The following is a 23,177-nucleotide window of genomic DNA, read 5'->3' as shown; positions in this document are numbered from 1 at the left end:
TATTGTCGTCCTGCTCCAGCATGGATGTCAATAAACACTGTTCATTTGAAATTCCCAAGAGTTTCAGAAATTAATTATTGACATTTATAGTTTCTGTTTGCTACAAACCAGGATGTCGACCGCCAAATCATGAACACTGTGATCGTCATGCTTTGCAATACGGACATGGTATGGAGTTTTTAGTTTTCTTTGAGTGTTGGTATTGAATTTTGGAATCTTGCTGGCTGAGTTGGAGGCTATTATCCACACACATATGTTTTAATGGTGAAAGCCTCATCCTCCATTCATTGTCTGCGCCACACTCCCTCTCACCTCAGTGGGCAGCGCAGGGATTAAAAGCCTTGGTCTCGGGTCTGAATTCTGAAAACCATGTTGAGAATAGCATCACGGAATGTAAAGCCAGGGGAACAAATCATTTGAGGTTGACTGCATTTATTTGCTTTGGTAAAACACCCATCACCAAAATAAATCACGACAAAGACAAATGTCTAAACCCTGTCATTCAATCCCGCACCAGAAAATCCACATTTATTTGGGAGAGCATGAGCTGGTGGTTCCACTCAGGCGATCCAGAGCAGCACTGCTGACAGGAGGATGAGGATGGGCGACGACATCATCGCAGGAGAGAAACAAAAAATGCTCCTGTGAAAAAGAAGAAAAACAACCCAAAGTACTTGAAGTGTTCATGGCAGCAAAGCATCCGTGCTGTGCTCGATACAGTCTGATCTGAGTCCATTTATGTGGCACAGGGGCCAAATCTGACCTTCGAAGACGTTTTACGTGGCCTGCATTGGCTTGAGATTAAATAGCAGCGAAGAGCGCAGCAAAAACTAGGATGATGACATCATGACCAATGGAGATTACTGTGTTCGGGACTTAGAGATGGAAATTTTGATGGGGTTTGATGGAAGAAAGTTCATGTGATGGACAGAGGAAAGAAGCAAATGAAAAGAAAAAAGACATTTCTGTGAGTGGAACACCTTTTACCTGTCATCCAATGTTTCATGGGTCCTGGGTCTCCTAAAAGAAAAAAAAATTCAATGAATATTTCCTGACACTGTTTATTTTGTCTGGATACAGAAAGCTACTGTTTGGACGATTGTTTATACCGTATTTTCTGGACTATAAGCCGCTTCTTTTTTCTTGCGGTCTGAACCATTGCGGCTTATACAACAACGCTACTAATATATGGATTTTTACTGGGGATGGTCCAATCGATCGGCCACCGATTATGAAAGGCTGACCTCGGCGTGATCGGTGAATGCCGATCTCTGCCTGTCATTGCCGATCACACGACAGTCGGCGCTCTGATGAAGCACCGCCCGCGGTTTGTGAAGCGTCCGCTCTCCCTTCCCTCTCTGCCGACTCGCCGCTCGCTTGGCAACAGCCTGTCTACTGTGGAGTTTTTATTCAGTCTGTCATGTCAAGTTTGCATCCTGCAGCACGTGCACATTAAAAGGCGTCAACGCCACAAATTACATACAATATTTAAAACACCAGCACTTGACAGAGGACAGAGAGTTTTCCGTGCTCATGAAACTGCAGGAACCAGCGGTCACTCGCAGACACATACGGAATGCTAAGCATATTGCCCAAGAAATAATCATTAATTTCACCGAGCCAGATGACCAGCCGTTTTCAGGTGTCGCTTTTAGACGGAACTGACCGAATCCGCTGCTGTTCTGTGTGTCAGAGGCAGCATTCTTTGGCCAGCTGAATCTGACACTTTTGCAAATGTCCAGAGTGGGAAGCTGCTGCTTATGTTGCTGGCAAAATTATTGAGCCTTGTCACATCAAACCGATGACATCCGGGTGTTTTATTGACCTTTAAAGTGCTTAAAATGAGCTGTTTCCACCCACGTGTCAGAGACGATCGACTGGAGGGTGAAAACAGCGCATTTTGAACACTTTAAATGTAAGTAAAATGAGAGTTCATGATTCAACTTTAGAAGATTTCCCAGATTGTTTCATGAGTCAGTCTCGATGCTGGACCCTATTTTCAAATCTCGAACTAGAGGAGAAGTCATGCATTTTCTGCAGCGCAGACAGCACCAGTGCATCCACGGCTTATGGGACACTGCGGCTTATGTAAGAAAAAGATCTATTTTCCTTCATAAACTTTGTGGGTGCGGCTAATATTGCGGTGCGCGCCATAAAGTTCCAGAAAATACGGTATATGGTTTATTTTTTATTATATTATATATTGTATTATATTATATCTAATTAGTAAGAACTATTTGTGTATAACTCAATAAAACAAACAAAATAAAAAATAAATAAAATAAACCAAGGCAGAACATGTTCTTCAGTTATGGTGTGGGTTGTTTCCACACAAGTTCTGTGTCTGACAGTTTTTTCGATCCAACTGAGCGTTTCACTCGCTGGATCAGCAACTTTTGGAAAATGGAGAATAAAGTCAGTCAGTCATTGTTGTTCATGCTATTCCAGGTTTTTTGCAAAGTTATGTAAGTTACAGAGGGAAGAAGCAAATGAAAAGAAGAAAATGAAACAGTTGTGACGGAGCACTGCTCACTGTACCTGTCATCCAATGTTTTATGGATCATGGGTGACCTTAAAGAAAAAAAAGAAATCACTCAGACTCAGACTACTTTCTTCTTCTCTTGTCTGTCCGTCTGTCCGTCCATCATCTTTTGAAAAAAGGCATGGAAATTCAGGATGAACTAGTTTGTGTAGGACTAATAAAATAAAACATGAATTCAGAAGTGGCTGCAGGGTGAACAGTGACATGCGCCCACCAAACCAAGATCGCACTATACAATTGTCCTCGCCATCTGATAAATGAATGGCTATATAAATAAAAAGTCAATTCAGTCGATGAGGTAGAAATAGTTCATCAGCGTTCTGCTGTTGTTTCTAGGACCGTTTGCACTGGCGATGAATCAAACATCGTGAGGTGGCGTGCGCAAGGTGTGAAGGACAGACGGAAGAAACAGACAAGTATATTCCAAGCAGTTATAATGGTGATGCCCAATCTTCCCGACTGTTACTCCTCCTACCTGCCAACTGTAGCTCCATCGCTCATGGTGGGTGGTGGCCTTTAAAAAATAGAAGGAAAATATAAAAGTCACCGTCTGGGGCTGACAGAGTCAAACTGCCGAAACATTTACACACAATGTATGGAAAACAGTGTGGAAGATTCATTTCAACGTCTCTTGGATCAACAGAAGTCCTCCTCAGTCCTGTGATCTAATTGGTCAGGGAGGAAACTGGACTGAGCTCAACGAAAAACCAGGCAGAGCACATTTCTGTTGTGAACTCACTGTTCAGATTTGACGTATTTTTTCGCAGAAGCAGAAAACAACCTTGTGCTTATTAAATATATGTCAACAAAACATTTTTAATTGCTCGACTTTGCTGCTGCACACAAAATGTGTTACCTTTGGTCAGTTGTTGGGTGAGCTGTCGCTGGCTGAGCCGTCGCTGGCTGAGCCGTCGCTGGCTGAGCCGTCGCTGGGTGAGCCGTCGCTGGCTGAGCCGTCGCTGGGTGAGCCGTCGCTGGGTGAGCTGTGGTCGGCTCCCTGAGGAGGGAAAAATGAAGACTGATTCAAAGTATCACACTGTGGTCGCACTTCTGATCGTACATAGCTTCAGTTCAGGAAGATAAATGTTGTAACTGCAGGGTGAAGTCAGGAAACTGTACCGTGTCGTGCATGTGTCATGTCGTGGGTTTTTTGGTGTGAGCTTCACTGCCGTTGGTCCAAGTTTGGCCTTGGGAAGTGAACTTCCACTGATCAGAGGGGTGATATCTAGGAACAGACCAGTTTTGCTGGGTTAGATATGAAGAGTCCAAAGTTTCTTGTGTCATTTTCAGCAGATGGTGACGCTGCCTTACCTCGGAAGTCAAGCGCAAAAACAGCACTTTCTCCTTTAAGAAAGTTGAGGGACTTCAACTCAGAGGAAGGTTGATACATGTATGTTGTCGGGGTGTTGGCAAAGACTTCTTCAGTGTCATTGGTCTCAATTTTTCTCCCAACCTTGCGAGGATTGTCCCATGAAGTTGAATCTGTTTATTCAAAATAGGTTTCACTTTTCATTAAAAAAAAAAGACACTCTATAGAGCCCATGTCCACCAGGGGAAAAAAAGGTTCCGCTTGCTAAGCACAGCCTTTTTTCTATTTCCTGGCAGGAACGGGCTTCCAAAGATCTTAAATTCACAATCACCTGAAGTGGTGAAGGTTCTTTGCATCGACATGTGGTGCTGGATGTTGGGAGTCTGATCCACCACTTGCACTGTCACTTGTCTGTTCAGACATGGCCACGTCAGCTCATCATCATTCTGGCCAGACAGCAGTTGCACTCGCAATCCAAAAAAAAATTGATCCAATTCCACAGCCAAACGATATGCGTAGCCACCACTGGAGTAGTGCCGCGGGCTGTACACGAATGTGCCTTTAGGACTTGTGGTCAAGACGTGCTCAAAATCATCAATCTGCATGGTCACATCAGGACATTGTATTTCTGACAGATTAATGTCATCGATGGAGATGCCACCAGAGGAGCTTCCATTTCCTTTTTGAACTTCAAACTCCACCTGGAATTCACTCTGAGCATCCAGGGAAACATGGTGGATCCTCCAGTGGGACGTTGGTGGTCCTTGGGTGAGAGAATGGAAAGTGAAGTTCTCACTGATGCCAAGTGAAAGTAGTAGGATATGAGGTGGTGAATCATGTAAAACAGCTCAGGGGGTGGATTCCTGTGTGAAGGTCACCCTGAATTCTCAATGTAGACTGTGAACCAGGACCTGATAAAACCAGAGGGTCAGCTGCTCACCAGTGACTTGTCCCATGAGACGTGCTGTATTGGTTTCATTGTTGAACTCCCTGATCCAGATGTTCAGCTGGTCGTCCGCGCTCCCATTGTGGAAGTAGTAGAACTGCAGACACTGAAGGTGACCCTGTCTCTTGGGCTTCATTCTGGGGGTCTCCAGCCAGGCAGAGTCGCCTGCTTCACCAGCCGCCGTGCTTACATGCATGAAGTGACCTGCGCCACAGCCAAGTGTCCGAATATGGAACTTCATCTCGGTCATGTTGGAAAACTTGGAGAGTAAAAGGCGCTCACCTTCCTGTGGAGGTTCAGGTGTAAATCCTGCGGGGAAAAATACAATCCTGCTTTAGAGCAACGTTAATGATGCTGGAAAAGACCAGGAGGAAAATGTGTCAGCATTGTGTTTAGAAACATACCTTCCTCTGCTGTGACACTGGGAAGACTGGTGTGGTCAGAGCTCGGCCCACCTTCAGCACGCGTGACCCTTTCCCATTTGGTGCTCCCACCTGAGCAGTTTGTCATGTGACACATGGCTCCGTCGGAAAAATCACAATACAGCTGAAAGGCAACGCTGTCGTCTGCAGTGGTGCGTGGAACAAAGTCAAGCAGATCAAAGGTTTGGCCACAGTTTTCAGAACGTTTCATTGTGTTTCAATGTTTCATGATAAAACACTTGGATTGACGGATCCTCAAAGAAGGGCGGGGCGTCAGGGCCAGCAAGGCCTTCTCTGCTGTAATATCTATTCTCCACTGAATATGTCCTTCATATTTATGTCGTAGTTCATCTCAGTGTGTGTTTCTAGGTTAGAGTTTTTGTCCAATCAGAATTCAGCGAGCTTGTGTCGCCAGCTTGTATGAAGTCAGTCGAGGCCTTGAGAATCAACAGTGCAGGCGTCTGTGCACTCTGAGTGAACAGGCACCTGCAGGTGATGGATCGTTGCCACAGCCAATCAGATCATGAGTTTGGGACAGCAGGGCCTTCTGGCTTCGTTGAACATGACTCGTACGCATCCTGTGATTGGATACTCATGGGACACCATGATTTCCAGATTCACCGCTGCTTTTTTCTCGCTCTCTGAACCCTGTGGCTGAAACATTCATGGCCAAACAAGCCTCAGACCAGTGAGACCTCAGGTGTTTCGTGACATTCCAGCGCTTGTTGTTGGCCCCTGCATCTTCAGCCACACTGGCTTGGTCACCCAGGCCGAGAGAAGGTTTGTTCACCACTTCTGATCGAGTGAAGAACCCAGGCTGCTCTCAAAAGAATCACAGTATATAACAATCCAGAGAATTCTAAATACTTCACTGGCATTAACTAATGTAACGGAATAGATTACGAAATACTGTGTGGGGATGAATTCTGTAATCTGTCATGGAATACATTTTAAAAATGACCCTCCCAACACTTGTGTCCATTGAGTTTATGCAATGATCTTAGTGGAACAGCAGGTGGCAGTAGCGTGGCAGCGATCAACTCCAGAGACAAGACGTTCTTTTTATGTTGGGAGCGGCATCACTTTCTTTATCATTTTTCTTTTCAAGAACTTCTCCAGAGTTGGTAACTATCAGGGATTTGCAGCTGGCAGGTCAATTCAGTGACTCACTACTGCCTCCATAGGTGGCGAGTGTATTCAAACTGAGCGTCTCATGACCCAAAGGTGTCGACCAAAAAAGTTTTAGTGGCCCTCGAAGAGGTGCTCTCAGGAACAATATATCATTTCTTTTGAAAAGAGCAGCACCGAGATACAAATCAGAACAGGTTTTTGTTTACATTGTTGATTTAAGATTTCGTTCCATTGGATCGAGTCGTGCATCTTTCCGTGAGCAGAGCCACTCTTCCAACTGATCAGCTGCAGTGGGCCTCACCATTTGTGCTGTGGCTTGGAGCTGGCAAACATTACACTGAGATTTCACGTCATTTAACAGAGTCTTTCAATGTCATGTGAGATAGTTTGAAGACTAGAAACAAGGATGGTTGTTTGATGTATTCACCTTCGTCTCCCTCACACACACGGTCTACATCTGAAGTTCACTGGAACAGAGTCCAGAGTCTGAGCTCCAGTGATATTTGCTTGATGGAAATGTTTCATATCATAAAGTGAAAACGACTGTGTGTGGGAACAACAGCTCAAACGGATGTAGAAATCGAGCGCTGCAGTCCACAAAGCTCATCAGCTCTTCCACATGTGAGCAAGCAGCCGGACATCACTGCAGGAGTTCTACTGTCTGGATCGCAGTGTAAACCTCATCAGATCAGTCAAACCTGGGTCATAGAGACGGCACAAGCCGCCACGTGTCAGACGACTCTGCTCTTGAACCAACGTTCAGCACTTTGAATGATAGATTTTTATAGATTTGATGGATTGGTTGTTGACGCCCCACATGCCAGACAATTATCGTTTAACTTCACCAACAGTTTCAGATCAGCACAAGAACTTCTCCCCCTGTCTACTGTTCAATTGCATTGTGTATTAAACGTGTTGTAATTCCTCCTACTTACTGCATTTGTAGCGAAGGTTGAGCTTCTTGGCATCTCCTGGACTCATTACCCCACTTTGGCCGATCACGTCTTGGTACTTGGGGTCTTTGGTGCGGATTGTAAAACCGCCTCCATTACTGAACTGACGTGGTCCAAAATGCGTCACAGACCTGTAGTCGTACGGGACTCCTTGGGTGCTGCTGTCATTCACTATATTGAACATCTCTGACTTTCCTGAAAGACATTTAAAATGCATGTCACTCACCAGGCCATGAAGAAGCATCACTTATTTGTTTGGTTACATTTCTGTAGAGAATCAACTGTGCTGGGACCAGAAGCCTGGAGGTTGGCATGCTTTGGATTCAGGATATAAAATGGCACTTAAAGGACCATCAAGCTCTTTTGAGGCGCAAATACGTTGTGAACTCCACATTTGCTTTTTTTCCTTACATTTCATGAGCAGAGCAAGTGCTTCTCAGAAAACCCCTGTCTCTCTTCTCTGCCCTTTAAATCAATTTACAATCATTCTTCTTTAGGAGAAAAGTTGAACCTTTTTCGATGTTTTCGTAAACAATGGTGATAAAATCATCTCTGTCAGGTCGGACGTGTTCGGGGTAGAAGCCAAGAGTGCGGAAGAAGTGTTCTTCGACAGTGTTCATGAAACTGCAGTATAGACTGAGGGAGATATTGTGTCCTTTTTCCAAGTTCTGTTGTCCTACGGATGAGGAGCACCTGTGGAGGAAACAAATAACAACAAGTTTGACTTTAAAAAGACGTCATCCTTGATTCTTTTCTGGATATTTATCTCAGCTTTGTAATGACAATAACTAAACCCCTAAAATTGAATGTACAGTTTTAGCCTCATACAGAGTCTCAGATTCTATTTCACAATAGTAGCTTTTTTTGAATACATTTTTCTATAAAGCATTTTAAAAATAGATATTTCACATACAGTACAATACTTTCCTTCACAATCTTGGTTTGAGCTATTTTCTCACTCACCATGTACCATCTTTAAGTAACTGTTAATGTTACTCATTCATTTTTATGAATAATTTTAAGTTAAATTTCATCCTTTCTTCTTCTTTTTTCTTCCTCACTGATGTGGCATGTTAGCAACGTCTCTCTGGTTTAAACTGATCAAGAATATCAGTCATTGAAACATTCCACACGTCTTACACAAACCTGTTGGTCTATACTCCGACATGTCGTCTCAGTCAGAGGTTTGAATGCTACATTTCAACACCGCAACACTCACAAGGTGCTCAGGCGCCATCATGTATCATCGACTCAGGCAGAAGGGAACGTATGGATAAACATGGCTCTTCCTCACTTCACTCTATGTTCAGGTGACGCTCCACCTGGCTAACACTGCAGATAACGCGTAGAACATGGAAGACCAGGAGACAATCCCTAATTTCTCAATTTTAGGTTTCTCTTTTTCAGCATGAATTCCATCATTTTTACGTTTCCTCTGGGATTTTTTGCTTAATTTGTTTTTTTTGCTTTTTTTTTTTCAAATTTGATCTTGCCAAGGATCAATTGATTTTTTTTATAATATATGTCTGGTGGACTGGATTCCTTTTCTATTATGTTTTTTTTTTTTTTTTTTACATTTTTAACACATTAAATTTGTTTTATTTATACATGTTGAATGTTTGTTTTTTCCATAATTTCATCAAGAGACTTTTCCCAGCAGACACTGACACAGTGAAGAGGAACTTACTGTCGGCCTGTGCGTTGGACGTGAATGAAATAGTCCTGCTTCTCTCGGACAGTGAAGTCAATGCATGACTTCAGCCTGAACTGATCCAGTGCTCTCAGGACGACTCCCTTCACATTCAGGTCTTGTTAAAAAATACAGATCATGTATCAAAGCGTGATGATATTGGTTATTGAAGCAGAAGATTATGATCATTTACCGAGGCCTCTATGAAGAGTGTATGGAACTGGTAAATCCCACAGTGAAGATGCTGATGAAGGCACAAGGAACAGCAGCCAAAAACACAGGCCCTTCATCCTGTCCAGTCTGTGAAACAATGACACAAGTTCATGTCAGAAAGACAAACAGAAGTTTCTCACCTGACCTGCATCTATGTACCAAACCTTGTACCTTGAAGCCAAATGTTCCTGTTGGTCTGTCCAGTAGCATCTGTTTCTCTGGTCAACTGCTGCCTTTTAAATGAGCGTCAAACACATTAAGACAAATAACATGAAACAGGAAAACCAGGTTTGGCTGGACGACTAATGGATGGCATCTTCAGAACAAACTAATGAAGTGATGCAACAAATACCTTGGCGCTCTTCACGCCATGCTTCAGATTGTGCTGGCAATATCTGACTTCACTGAAAGCTGGTTGTCTTTGGCATCAACAGCTGCATTGCTCTGTGTTTGATTGACTCGTCTCTTGTGTGTCATGTACTTTGATCCACCTGTGTAATCACCTCTTGACTGGGACCACTGAGCCTTTTCAGAGATGCTGTTCTCCTGTTGGGGTCTTCTGCTTGCAAGCTATATACAAACAGAGAGGGACGTCTGATATTGACATTTTGCCGACAGCGTCAGTTTTGTGTCGACAGTTGTTGATGTGTGAAGGTGTTTCCTTGATACATCCTCAGCCACGTCTGCTGCCGTGGAACACCTTTCCCTCCTTTATTGTGATGCCTCACTGAACATGATCCACAAATAAACAGCTTCTGTTTTAATCGCAGTTCAATGGTATGAGAATATTTGTCACAAGAAGCCACATTTTTCACTTTGAATGTATTTAGTATATTAGTGGATCCAATGATGGACCCATACTTACATTTAAACAACAAAATGTTGTTTATTCGGCATCAGTTTGACAGTAGCACCATAAATCACGATGGTGGCTATATTCAAGTTTTTATATCACCTTATAAAAACTAAAGCTCTGTTGATCTGAAGAATTTCAAGTACATTCAGAGTCGTGGAAACCCTGGCCATTGTGTAGTGAAAAACATCCCTGAACAAAAGCAAACAGAAGCTTTTGTTTGCTTTTGTTCAGGGATTCCTCCATGTTTGTTGTTGTTGTTATCATCCGAGCTGCGACGTGTCTGATGCATCAGTGTGATCAGTGGACCAGGAACTCCTGCAATTATATATAACTTATATAATATATAATAAGAATAATTTTTCCATCACTATTCCCCCTTTTTATTCAAAATGAATAAAATAATAAATAAATAATAAAGAATTTTGCTACAGTTAAATGATGAACACTACTGATTATGAGATTAAATGTATGATAATATTTGTGATTAAATGGTAAGAATAAATGTGTAAAATATAAAGGTAAATATGAACATGTGGATAAATGCGAGTAAATATAAAAGTAAAACTTCTCAGAATAACATCCGGAGAACCAAGCCCATTGGGGTTGAAGCTAAATCATCACACAAGAGAAGTAACCGAAACACATAGAATCATTTAAATGACAGCTGTGGACCTTTTCAACCAAAATAGTCGGAACATAGTGAAGTCCACCTCAACTGGCAGAATGACATCATCAACCTGGGGAATGTTGAGTGAGATATGGATGGGTCAAGAGCTGGTCCTCCAGCTCCAGGTGGATGAGGCTGTTTGGACTCTTCCAGGGCACCATTGGTGTCTGGGGCCATCGACTTTCACTCCTTCATTGTGATGCCTCACTGAACGTGATTCACACATAAACATTTTCTGTTTGGGAAAAGAAGATGAATTTCATTTCATATTTAGGAACAACAACACCTTTATTGATAACATTTATAACATTGGTTCCTGTGTCATTATCCTGACAACTGTCATTACAACCAGGATGGATGTGATTTAACAACAACAGAACATTGTCCTTGGAACTTAGGTGTTCAAAGTCCAAACAAAACAAAACAAAAACAAGCGAGACAAATGAACAAGACAAAAAAAGAAAACGTGTGCAGGTACAGACAGTGAATCCTGAGCCAGTGACATAGGCTGGTATGGTCACTAAAATGATGAACTGCTCCATGTGTCTCACTACTGTAAAAGCAATAGATGCTGTGGAGGAAATAGAGACAGTAAAACATAGAAAAATACTGTGAACATGTCTGTTTTTTGAAGGGCAACAAATGATTGAAACAATTGTGTATTGTATAGTTGTGTTATATATTGTATCAAACACAGACACAACTGTAATGTAACCACAAGTGAGAGGAATCATTTATTTATTTCTTCTCAATTTCTTCTCAAAGACTATTATTGACTCTAAGTCACTCTCTCGATGCAATGGAAATGTTGTGGATCGAGCTGCATCGATTGATCGGCGCCGACGTGGGCATTTATGACGACAAATAGAAGACGTTCTATTCAAGATTTATTCATTTACTTTAAGGAATTTAAAAATGACAGAACAAAGCCAGCATTTCTCCAGAATCTCTGGCTGCTTGTGATGCTGCAGCCCAGCCTGCAGAGTAGACCTGCAGCTGCAGACATGAGAGCCAGCCAGCCACGATGGCGGTGGTTTGGCTTCTCCGTCCAGGAAAATGACAAGTGAATTGCAGTAACAACGTGTGCACCCATGGACTCAGAGGCAGCATTAAAACAAGACACTTGGCCTCAAATCACAGCACCGAACTCAAGCTCTACCAAGAGGCAAACAAACAAATGCTAACTGGAGCAAACCGCAGGAGACACCAATGCTCATGGAGTTTATTGTTTTGGACGAGCAGCCGAGTTCTGTTGCTGAAGACTTGAGGTGCGTTCTCAGCAGCAAATAGCAGACCAGGAGCCCAGATACTCATTCCCTGGACATGCAGCCGATGAAAAGACGAACGGTCCGTCTGGTAATATGGCAACATTCCGCTACTGAACAAGTGATGAGGGAAGTTCACAACTGTGGGTGTGATCTGTGCATTGAATAGGGAATAAAAGTCATTTATTTTATATTAAACACTTTGCCAGGACAGGCAAAATGGAAAAATAAAATGAAGTGATGTAGAGCTGTTTGACAGGTGAGTTCAGTGATGAGCCTCGGGGCAGCTGACTGTTGTGCAATTGTCACATGTCTCAGGCAAATGGAGCTTGTGTCACGCGCTCATACCACACTCCCTGTTGGCATCTGCTTTCAAATGACGCCCACAACTTGAAACACAGCTTCTAAACAACTTGGGGAAACAAAAGCACCTTCACATTCTGATTAAATTCTTGCTGCAGTTCAAGGAAACGTATCATTGAAAGGAGCCTGTTCATTATGAAATGTTTGATACAAGTAGCAAACAAATGTTTGGTTCAGTCTCCACTAATACACTGTAAAATCCTCCTGATGTTGTGTGTGTGTAGAAGTCAGAGCACAGACGCATCACACATCCCTGTGTTGTGGACACGACAAGCTCACTTTGAGTTTGAGTTGAGTTTTTTTCTCGTCCCTCAATCTGCCATTATCCCATCCTCACTCCCATGGTGTTCTATAGTGACGTTGGGAAAGTGGACTTTTGCTCCCACACTGACAGACCAGGGCAGCCCTCAGTGCTGCAGGTTGACGCATGGGCTATTTGCTGTTTATAAGCCCTGATGTGGCTCTCCTCCTTCAGTCGTCTGGACTGACACGCACGGCCTTGTGAGGGCCTCTGAATATAGCCACACAAGTTCTGTGTCGGACAGGTTTTCATGTCAAAATCAGAGTTTCAGTCACTGGATGTGCAACTATTTGAACATGGTGGATGAAGTCAGTCATTGCTATGATTGCTAAACAAAATGTTAGCAGATGAAACAAACCCTTAGTTCAGAGGTCAGCTGTTTTTATTCATTCATTTTTAACATCTTTACACTAAACAGATGGGAAAAAATCCTGAGACTCAAGCCAAAACAAGACCTTATGATTTATTTATGATTATTTTTTTTGACTCATTTTCAGGTAGCCTGCAGTTTTGTTTCCTTGGGTGTGTTGAATATGCTCCTACAGTCATTGTGGAACTATGTTTGTTTTCTTGGCTCAGTATGTAGTGAAAACATTTTGCTGCCAAATGCTCAGAACAACACATGCTGTGTGATGTTCTCAGTCATTTTCTGTTATGCAATCTGAGTCACAAATGTTTTAAGATGTAATTGCCTGAGACTCAGGGCAGGGCTGCTGGGTTTTTTTCTGAGTAAAAATGTGACCAGTTCGCTCCTCTGTCTGACTATTTATTCAAAGATATATCCAGCCAGATCGTGGTCATGCCTTGCAATACGGACATGGTATGGAGTTTTTAGTTTTCTTTGAGTGTTGGTATCGAATTTTGGAAACTTGCTGGCTCAGTTGGAGGCTGTTATCCACACACATATGTTTTAATGGTGAAAGCCTCATCCTCCATTCATTGTCTGCGCCACACTCCCTCTCACCTCAGTGGGCAGCGCAGGGATTAAAAGCCTTGGTCTCCGGTCTGAATTCTGAAAACCATGTTGAGAATAGCATCACGGAATGTAAAGCCAGGGGAACAAATCATTTGAGGTTGACTGCATTTATTTGCTTTGGTAAAACACCCATCACCAAAATAAATCACGACAAAGACAAATGTCTAAACCCTGTCATTCAATCCCCCGCCAGAAAATCCACATTTATTTGGGAGAGCATGAGCTGGTGGTTCCACTCAGGCGATCCAGAGCAGCACTGCTGACAGGAGGATGAGGATGGGTGACGACATCATCGCAGGAGAGAGGCCAAAAATGCTCCTGTGAAAAAGAAGAAAAACAACCACAAATGCCAACAAAACATCAGTGTTGATCAATAATGCCAATATAACATGGGTCCAACTCGAGGCACAGGGGCCAAATCTGACCTTCCAAGCCACTTTACGTGGCCTGCATTTGCTTGAGATTAAACTGTAATCTAGAGTACGGCGCAAACAAGCATGTTGACATTATGACCAACGAAGATTACGGTGTTTGGAAGTTAGAGATGAAAGTTAGCACAGTGAAAGATTATAGGAGATGTATGTTTTTATATTTTTCAACAGTGAATATGATGCGTGACTTTAACACTTTTATTTCTTTGGGTAACAATTTCCGTTATCTTGATAATTTCATGAAAACATTTTGCTGCCAAACGCTGCGGACAACACGTGCTGTTTAAGATTCAGTGTAGAAAAAAATGAATCACTTGCTTGTCCTTTCTGTCTGATCAACCGTCAACAGTAGGAAAAAAGATCGGATGTGATGAAAGTATTCTCCTCCTCCCTTTGTTAGGTTCATCAACTGTGATGGCCTTCTCTGGATGTATTACAGAGGTTTATTACAATAAGTGTTTACCCATCTAATACGTTCATGGCTATATAAATAAAAAGTCAATTCAGTCGATGAGGTAGAAATGGTTTATCAACGTTTTTGCCCTGCTGTTGTTTCTAAGAATGCTTGCACTGGAGATGAATCAAACATCGTGAGGTGGCGTGTGCAAGGTGTGAAGGACAGACGGAAGAAACAAGCAAAAATATATTTGCTGCAAGAATATTCCAAGCAGTTATAATGGTGATGCCCAATTTTCCTAAGCATAACTCCTCTTACCTGTCACCTGTCGTTTTGTGGATCATGGTGTGCGAGGTCCTTAAAAAACAAAACAGAGTAAATATTTAGAGCGCAGCCAAAACTAGACATTATGATTTATTTGTCATATTATGTTTTAGTCATTTTCATCGAGCCTGAAATGACCAATAGCGTATCTGATGCAAAGCTTTTACACTTTTATTTCTTCTTCTTTTTCTTTCGGCTTCTCCCTTCAGGGGTGGCCACAGCGGATCATCCTCCTCCATCTCACCCTGTCCTTGGCTTCCTCTTCCCTCAAACTGTCAAACCTCATGTCCTCCTTCACCACCTCCATAAATCTCCTCTTCTGCCTGGCAGTTCCATCCTCAACATCTTCCTGGCAATGTACTGGCTCTCTCTCCTCAGTACATGTCCAAACCATCTCAATCTAGCCTCTCTGACTTTGTCTCCTAAACACCTGACCACATCTGCTGTCCCTCTGATCTACTGCTTCCTGATCCTGTCCATCCTGCTCACTCCCAGAGAGATCCTCAGCATCTTCATCTCTGCTACCTCCAGCTCTGCCTCCTGTCTTTTCCTCAGTGCAACTGTTTCCAACCCATACAACATTGCTGGCCTCACCACCCTTTTGGACACTTTCCCTTTCATCCTTTACACCCTTTTGTCACACATCACACCTGACACTTTTCTCCAATTATTCCATCCTGCCTGCACCCGCGTCTTCACCTCTTTCTCACACTCTCCATCGCCCTGGACAGTTGAGCCCAAGTACTAAAAACCATTCACCATTCACACACATGTATTCCGTTTTACTGCGGCTAAGCTTCATTCCTCTCTTTTCTAAGGCAAACCTCCACCTCTGTAGCTTATCTTCCACTTGCTCCCTGCTCTCACCACAGATCACAATGTCATCTGCAAACATCATTGTCCAAGGGGCTTCTAGTCCAACCTCATCTGTCAACCTGTCCATCACCATGGCAAACAAGAAGGGGCTCAGAGTTGAGCCTTGGTGCAGTCCCACCTCCACCTTGAACTCCTCTGTTACACCTGCAGCACACCTCATCACTGTCTTACACCTGGCATACATGTCCTGCACCACTCGAACATACTTCTCTGCCACTCCAAACTTCCTCATACAGTACCACAACTCTTCTCTTGGCACTCTGTCGTACGCTTTCTCCAGGTCCACAAACACACAGTGGAGCTCCTTCTGACCTTCTCTGTACTTCTCCATGAACATCCTCCAAGCAAACACTGCATCTGTGGTGCTCTTTTTTGGCATGAAGCCAAACTGTTGCTCACATCTGCTAACTTCCGCCCTTAGTCTACTTTCCACTACTCTTTCCCACAACTTCATCGTATGGCTCATCAACTTAGTCCCTCGATAGTTGCCACAACACTGGACATCGCCCTTGTTCTTGAAGATGGGCACCAGCACACTTCTTCTCCATTCCTCAGGAATCTTCTCACTCTCAAAGACCTTGATAAATGTTATTGTAAAAAAGTCTACGGCCACCTCTCCAAAACACTTCCAGACCTCCACAGGTATATCATCAGGGCCCACTGCCTTTCCACCCTTCGTCCTATTCAATGCCCTTCTCACTTCAGCCTTACTAATCTTTGCTGCACTTCTGCGTTCCACCACCAAGTCTCCTTATCCACTTTCCTTGCAGATGACACACCAAGAACTCTTCTACCTGTCTCCTTATCACCTCAGCTGTAGTTGTCCAGTGATCTGGAAGCCCTTCTTGGTCACCCTCTGATCCCACCCTGAAAGCAACACAAGACTCTTCCTCTTTCAGCTTCCACCACTTTGTCTTCTTCTCTTCCTTTGCCCTCTTCACCTCCCTCACCACCATGGTCATCCTGCACACCACCATCCGATGTTGTCTGGCCACACTCTCACGCACTACTACTTTACAATCCCTAATCTCCTTCAAGTGACATCGTCGACACAACATGTAATCCACCTGTGTGCTCCTACCTCCACTTCTGTAGGTCACCCAATGCTCCTCTCTCTTCAGGAAGAAAGTATTGACCACAGCCATTTCCATCCTTTTTGCAAAGTCTACAACCATCTGACCTTCAGTGTTCCTATCCTGGATACCAAACTTTCCCATCACTTCCTCGTCACCTCTGTTTCCTGCACCAACGTGTCCATTGAAGTCTGCCCCAATAACCACTCTCTCGCCTCTGGGAATACTCTCCTGCAGTTCATCTAATTCACCCCAGAAGGTCTCCTTCTCCTCAAGCTCACACCCCACCTGTGGGGCATAAGCACTAACTACAGTGAAGATGACCCCTTCAATTTCTAATTTGAGACCGATCACTCTACTTCTCACTTCTAGAACATTCCTGGCCAACTCCTCCTTCAGGATGACTCCCACTTCATTCCTCTTGCCATCCACACCATGATAAAATAATTCAAACCCTGCTACTAAGCTTCTAGCCTTGCTACCTTTCCACTTGGTCTCCTGAACACATGGAATATCCACCTTCCTTCTCTGCATCACGTCAGCCAACTCTCTAGCTTCATCACGTCCCTCCTCTCAATCCTATTCTCGTGTCTTTCAACTTCTCCCTCTGTCTATTGGCCCTCCTCCCCCCTCTCCTTCCCTGACTTTGACCTACAGTAGTCAATTTCCATCAGCACCCTGCCGGTTAACAGCACTGATGGCAGTCGTTGTTGACCCGGGCCTCGACCGATCCAGTATGAGATACATTTGTCTGATGTCCGCATCTTACATCTTACGTCGGATGAATATGACTATGCTCCTACAGTCATTGTGGAACTATGTTTGTTATCTTGGCTCAGTATGGAATGAAAACATTTTGCTGCCAAATGCTCAGAACAACACATGCAGTTTGATGTTCTCAGTCATTTTCTGTTATGCAAAAAAGCGACCAGTTCGCTCGTCTGTCTCACAGTTGTCACTATTCGAAGATGTTGAAGCAAGTTGTCTGAAAGAAAAGATTTACACACATTGTAAGGGAAACAATATGGGAAAAACTAAAAAAAGTTTCATATCAATCTCTCTTGTATTAGCCATTCTTTATTCTCTCTCTCTCTTCTCTCTCTCTCTCTCTCTCTCTATATATATATATATATATTATATATCTCTCTCTCTATATATATATATTATCTCTCTCTCTATATATATATATATATATATATATATATATATATATATATAGAGAGAGAGAGAGAGAGAATAACTGACAAAAAGTGTATTAGATTGGATGTCCTTAGTTTTGTCCCACAGTACAGAAGAATATTTACATCAGTAAACAGTAATACTTTCTCACAAATCCCTTTTTAGTCAGACTTCCTTTTTGTCTACTTTGTCTGAAAGCGCACATCATAGCTGCAATGTTTTCGTTGCTTTCCTCAGTCTCTTTGACTCTCTCAGAGCACTAAACTACTGACTTTGGATGCATGAGAGATGATGTGTTCAGAGTCTGGGAATTTTCAACGCAGAAAATAACTGGGGTTACGATTGCAGGATTGGTGTGTGGAGGAGGGTCAAGGTGGCCTCGATATTTTTGGGATGGGTGGCAACCCTATGGGTATAACACATTTTTGTTGTGAGCAAAGTGTTCAGATTTCACATATGCCTATAATATAACAAATATAACAAACATCTTATGTTCTACAAATGTGTTACCTTATGTTAGTTGTTGGGCGAGCAGTCTTTGGGTGAGCTGTTGTTGGGTGAGCAGTCTTTGGGTGAGCTGTTGTTGGGTGAGCTGTTGTCGGCTCCCTGAGGAGGGAAAAGTGAAGATTGATTCAAAATGTCAACTGGTCGCACTTCTGATCGTACATAGCTTCAGTTCAGGAAGATAAATGTTGTAACTGCAGGGTGAAGTCAGGAAACTGTACCCTGTTTTGCACGTGTCATGTCGTGGGTTTTTTGATGTGAGCTTCACTGCCGTTGGTCCAAGTTTGGCCTTGGGAAGTGAACTTCCATTGATCAGAGGGGTGATATCTAGGAACAGACCAGTTTTGCTGGGTTAGATATCCAGAGTCCAAAGTTTCTCATGTCATTTTCAGCAGACGGTGACGCTGCCTTACCTTGAAAGTCAAAGGCAAATACAGCACTTTCTCCTTTAAGAAAGTTGAGGGACTTCAAGTTATCCAGATACCAAAAAAATCCTAGTCCAACCAGCGGCCCGCCAAAGACTTCCTCGCCATCATCGGTCACAAATTCTGCCGCAAACTTGCGCGGATTGTCCCAAACACTTGTCCCTGTTTTTACAAAATAGGTTTTGCTTTTCAGTCTGAAAAAAATGCTTCTATGACAGGCCATTCCCGCCAGGGAAATTAAATGATTCAAATGAAAGAGAAATTATTATCATTAATATTAAAGTTGAGTTTGCTGAGTTCATTTTCCGCACACACAAGCTACATTTTTTTCTTTGACCAGGCAGGAATGGGCTTCCTTGGATCTTATACTCACCATTTTCTGTTGTTATGCTCAAGTCAGTGGTGAAGCTTCTTTGCCTCGACATGTGCTGCTGGATGTTGGGAGTCTGATCCACCACTTGCAGTGTCACTTGTCTGTTCAGACATGGCCACGTCAGCTCATCATCATTCTGGCCAGACAGCAGTTGCACTCGCAATCCAAAATAAAATTGATTCAATTCCACAGCGAAACGATATGCGTAGCCACCACTGGAGTAGTGCCGCGGGCTGTACATGTATGTGTCTATAGGACTTGTGGTCACGACGTGCTCAAAATCATCAATCTGCATGGTCACATCAGGACATTGTATTTCTGACAGATTAATGTCATCGATGGAGATGCCACCAGAGGATCTTCCATTGCCTTTTTCAACTTCAAACTCCACCTGGAATTCACTCTTAGCATCCAGGGAAACATGGTGGATCCTCCAGTGGGACGTTGGTGGTCCTTGGATGAGAGAATGGAAAGTGAAGTTCTCACTGATTCCCAGTGAAAGTAGCAGGATATGAAGTGGTGAATCATGTAAAAACAGCTCAGGGGGTGGATTCCTGTGTGAAGGTCACCCTGAATTCTCAATGTAGACTGTGAACCAGGACCTGATAAAACCAGAGGGTCAGCTGCTCACCAGTGACTTGTCCCATGAGACGTGCTGTATTGGTTTCATTGTTGAACTCCCTGATCCAGATGTTCAGCTGGTCGTCCGCGCTCCCATTGTGGAAGTAGTAGAACTGCAGACACTGAAGGTGACCCTGTCTCTTGGGCTTCATTCTGGGGGTCTCCAGCCAGGCAGAGTCGCCTGCTTCACCAGCCGCCGTGCTTACATGCATGAAGTGACCTGCGCCATAGCCAAGTGTCCGAATATGGAACTTCATCTCGGTCATGTTGGAAAACTTGGAGAGTAAAAGGCGCTCACCTTCCTGTGGAGGTTCAGGTGTAAATCCTGCGGGGAAAAATACAATCCTGCTTTAGAGCAACGTTAATGATGCTGGAAAAGACCAGGAGGAAAATGTGTCAGCATTGTGTTTAGAAACATACCTTCCTCTGCTGTGACACTGGGAAGACTGGTGTGGTCAGAGCTCGGCCCACCTTCAGCACGCGTGACCCTTTCCCATTTGGTGCTCCCACCTGAGCAGTTTGTCATGTGACACATGGCTCCGTCGGAAAAATCACAATACAGCTGAAAGGCAACGCTGTCGTCTTAAAAAGAAAAAGAAGAGAAATAGACAGTGTTTTCAGAATATTTGTAAATGACTATATTTATATTTATGTTTACATATATTATTGGTCAATTACATTGAAAATAGGTAGTGAGAGAAAGAGTGCACTTATTTAATGCCACTTGTCTTCCCAAATTAATCGTGGTGACCTCATTAACATGTGCAATAATTCTCTAGATTTATTGTGTTGTGTAAGCAACTCACAATTTGAAATCCTATATTATTGTGCTACACGCATCACATTGATGTGCTGATGTTCATAGATTTTGCAATGTGCTTAGTCGAACAGCAGGTGGCAGTAGCATGACAGCGCTCCGTCAACACACACAGCTGGAGCTTTGCAGCTCACTGGTGGCACTATGTGCATGTGGTCTTCATGACGTGCCAGACATTTATCTCTGGTCTCCACAGACTGTTTCAGATCAGTAAAAGAACATGTCACCCATTCTACTATGTTGGTTTTGTGCTCTATTGAATGTGCCATTCCTCCTACTTACTGCAGTCGTAGCGCAGGTTGAGCTCCTCGACGTCCCTGGGACTCATTGCCTGTCTTTGGCCGATCACGTCTTGGTACTTGGGGTCTTCGGTGATGATTGTGGAACCGTTTCCATTACTGAAGGCATTTTTCCCATAATGCATCACAGACCAGTAGTCGTACGGGACTCCTTGGGTGCTGCTGGCAGCAGCTATGTCAAAGTTGTGTGACCTCCCTGAAGAGCATGTTGAAACGCATGTCACTTTCTCAGGATGCAAAAAAAGCATGATTTATCTCTTTGTTTCTGATTTATTTTAGTGTTATAGAGATGCAATGACCGTATAAATGTGAGGAACATGTGACTTAGAAGGGACTCGAAGCCTTGAGGTTGGCAAGCTTTGGATTTGGTAAATAAAATGATGGTTTAACTGGCAGCAGACACATCAGATACTCCATGTTGGCAACACACTTTTTCTTATATTTCATTAGTGTAGCATGCGCTTCTTAGAAAATCCCTGTCTCTCAATGAATCAATTTCCAATCTTATTTTTTATGAGAAAAGTTGAACCTTCTAGGATGTTTTCAAAAACAATGGTGACAAAATCATCCCTGTCGGGTCGGGACTGTTCGTGGTAGAAGCCAAGAGCGTGCAGGAACTCGTGTTCCACCGTGGAGATTGTATCGCAGTATTGACCGATGGAGAGAGTCTGTCCATTTGTCCAGAACAGTTGTCCAATGTATGAAAAGCACCTGTAAAGAAGACAAAAATACAGACCTGTTCAGACAGATATCTGCCTATATTATAATATTGTGGTGCCATAAACTCTTTCTAAATTTGTCTTTAAAAATATGGTCATCTTCGATTATTTTTCTTGATGTTGTTCTAATTATTATTTTTTTTTTTATAATTTTTTGTATTTTACAATAACAACTGATTCGTATATACCTTTTAAAAAATAGATCTTTCACAGCGACTGTACTTTCCTTTATGATCTTAGACAGTATATCATACGTGTTGCGCTGGTGTTGTCTACAGTTTTACAGATTTGCCCTTTTCAAGTCACTAATACTCATTTGTTTTCATGAGTAGGCTTCAGGGATTTTTTTTTTCTCCAAACAGTATTTTCCATTCACAATTCCAAATCATGTTGGTTACATTAAGATTCAAGGGATCACTATTTGTTCTTTTTTTCCCTTCTTCGGGATTAATTTGCCACTGTCCATTTATTCATAGAAAATGGGCGATGTGGCATGCCAGCGACATCTCTCTGGTTCCAACTGCTAAAGAATATCAGTCATCAAAGCATTCCAAGCATCTTTCATACTTTGACATGTTGTCTCAGTAAGATGTTTGAATGCTGCATTTCAACACTCACAACGTGCTCAGGCACCATCATGCAATGAGATAGAGAATGAACGGATGCTAAAAAACATGTCAGCTAAACCCTCTGTTTCCAGCAGACACTGACACAATGTACAGGGTAGGAACTTACCCGCCTAGTTTTTGGACGCGAATGAAATAGTCCTGCGTCTCTCGGACAGTGAAGTCAATGCATGACTTCAGCCTGAACTGATCCAGTGCTCTCAGGACGACTCCCTTTGCATTCAGCTCTTGTGAAAAAAAATACAGATGCAATTAAAAAAATATATTTTTTTTAAGCTGAAAATGATGATGACTTACCTAGGCCTTCATGAAGAATGTAAGGAACTGGTGAGTCCCACAGTAGATCTGTGTCTGTAATTGAACTTCTGTGCGTCTTGGGCCCCTGGTCATGATTGCAAATATCAGAAAAAATAAAGCGTCAGCTGAGGGCAGAGAAATAGAGAATAACATGCACACACACTGCTCAAAACCGTACCTGCAGAATGTCATCGCCTGGGAGATCTTTCATGAAAAAAAAAAAAAATCGTACTTACTGTAATGCATCAGAAATCGCTGTGAAATGTAATGGCTTGCTGACTAAAAACTTACTTTCGTTTGCTTCTGTGATGTCCTTCTCCTCAGTGATGTCTAAGAACACATGTAAGAACATGTTTTCAACGACACCTTCCATGGAATTAAGATGCAATTTTGCTGACACAACTTACTCAAAACCTTGAACCTTACTGAAGATGCTGATGAAAGCAGAAGGAACAACAGCCCAAAACACAGGCCCTTCATCCTGTCCAGTCTGTGAAATAAATAAACAAGAAAGACAGAAGTTTATCACCTGATCTGCGTCTATGTACCAAACCATGCACCTTTAGTCAAATCTTGGGAGGA

The 23,177-nt window shown here is 42.9% G+C and overlaps 2 protein-coding genes across 5 annotated transcripts; both read right to left on the bottom strand.

Annotated features, from left to right (window-relative positions):
* Window positions 1-427: 427 nt before the first annotated feature.
* LOC128768408 (meprin A subunit beta-like) lies at window positions 428-9,486 on the bottom strand. 3 transcript variants are annotated; one of them, XM_053881278.1, is made up of 16 exons: window positions 9,378-9,486; window positions 9,187-9,293; window positions 8,991-9,111; window positions 7,815-7,996; window positions 7,286-7,498; window positions 5,202-5,363; window positions 5,080-5,106; window positions 4,792-5,001; window positions 4,183-4,614; window positions 3,854-4,024; window positions 3,662-3,767; window positions 3,399-3,539; window positions 3,018-3,056; window positions 2,539-2,571; window positions 988-1,020; window positions 428-642 (listed from the first exon to the last, which is right to left on the bottom strand). In XM_053881278.1, exons 2-16 carry the CDS (start codon window positions 9,281-9,283, stop codon window positions 561-563), a joined length of 2,049 nt encoding a protein of 682 aa, XP_053737253.1. In that variant the 5' UTR covers window positions 9,284-9,293; window positions 9,378-9,486; the 3' UTR covers window positions 428-560. The 3 variants fall into 3 exon arrangements, with proteins under 3 accessions (XP_053737253.1, XP_053737254.1, XP_053737252.1); XM_053881279.1 differs by lacking the exon at window positions 988-1,020; XM_053881277.1 differs by lacking the exons at window positions 428-642; window positions 988-1,020 and having other exon boundaries at window positions 2,240-2,571.
* Window positions 9,487-13,731: 4,245 nt separating this feature from the next.
* LOC128768700 (meprin A subunit beta-like) lies at window positions 13,732-23,177 on the bottom strand. Of its 2 annotated transcripts, XM_053881743.1 has the most exons (16): window positions 23,003-23,177; window positions 22,887-22,925; window positions 22,774-22,799; window positions 22,596-22,680; window positions 22,408-22,525; window positions 21,483-21,664; window positions 20,937-21,149; window positions 20,258-20,419; window positions 20,136-20,162; window positions 19,848-20,057; window positions 19,217-19,669; window positions 18,832-19,005; window positions 18,640-18,745; window positions 18,425-18,520; window positions 14,781-14,819; window positions 13,732-13,952 (listed from the first exon to the last, which is right to left on the bottom strand). In XM_053881743.1, the coding sequence occupies exons 1-16, from the start codon at window positions 23,073-23,075 to the stop codon at window positions 13,871-13,873; spliced, it is 2,085 nt and encodes a 694-aa protein (XP_053737718.1). In that variant the 5' UTR covers window positions 23,076-23,177; the 3' UTR covers window positions 13,732-13,870. The 2 variants fall into 2 exon arrangements, with proteins under 2 accessions (XP_053737718.1, XP_053737719.1); XM_053881744.1 differs by lacking the exons at window positions 13,732-13,952; window positions 14,781-14,819 and adding an exon at window positions 14,826-18,320.

The sequence above is a fragment of the Synchiropus splendidus genome, chromosome 12 (genome assembly GCF_027744825.2).
Source record: "Synchiropus splendidus isolate RoL2022-P1 chromosome 12, RoL_Sspl_1.0, whole genome shotgun sequence".
Classification (NCBI taxonomy): domain Eukaryota; kingdom Metazoa; phylum Chordata; class Actinopteri; order Syngnathiformes; family Callionymidae; genus Synchiropus; species Synchiropus splendidus.
This window is presented reverse-complemented; position numbering and strand designations above follow the sequence as displayed.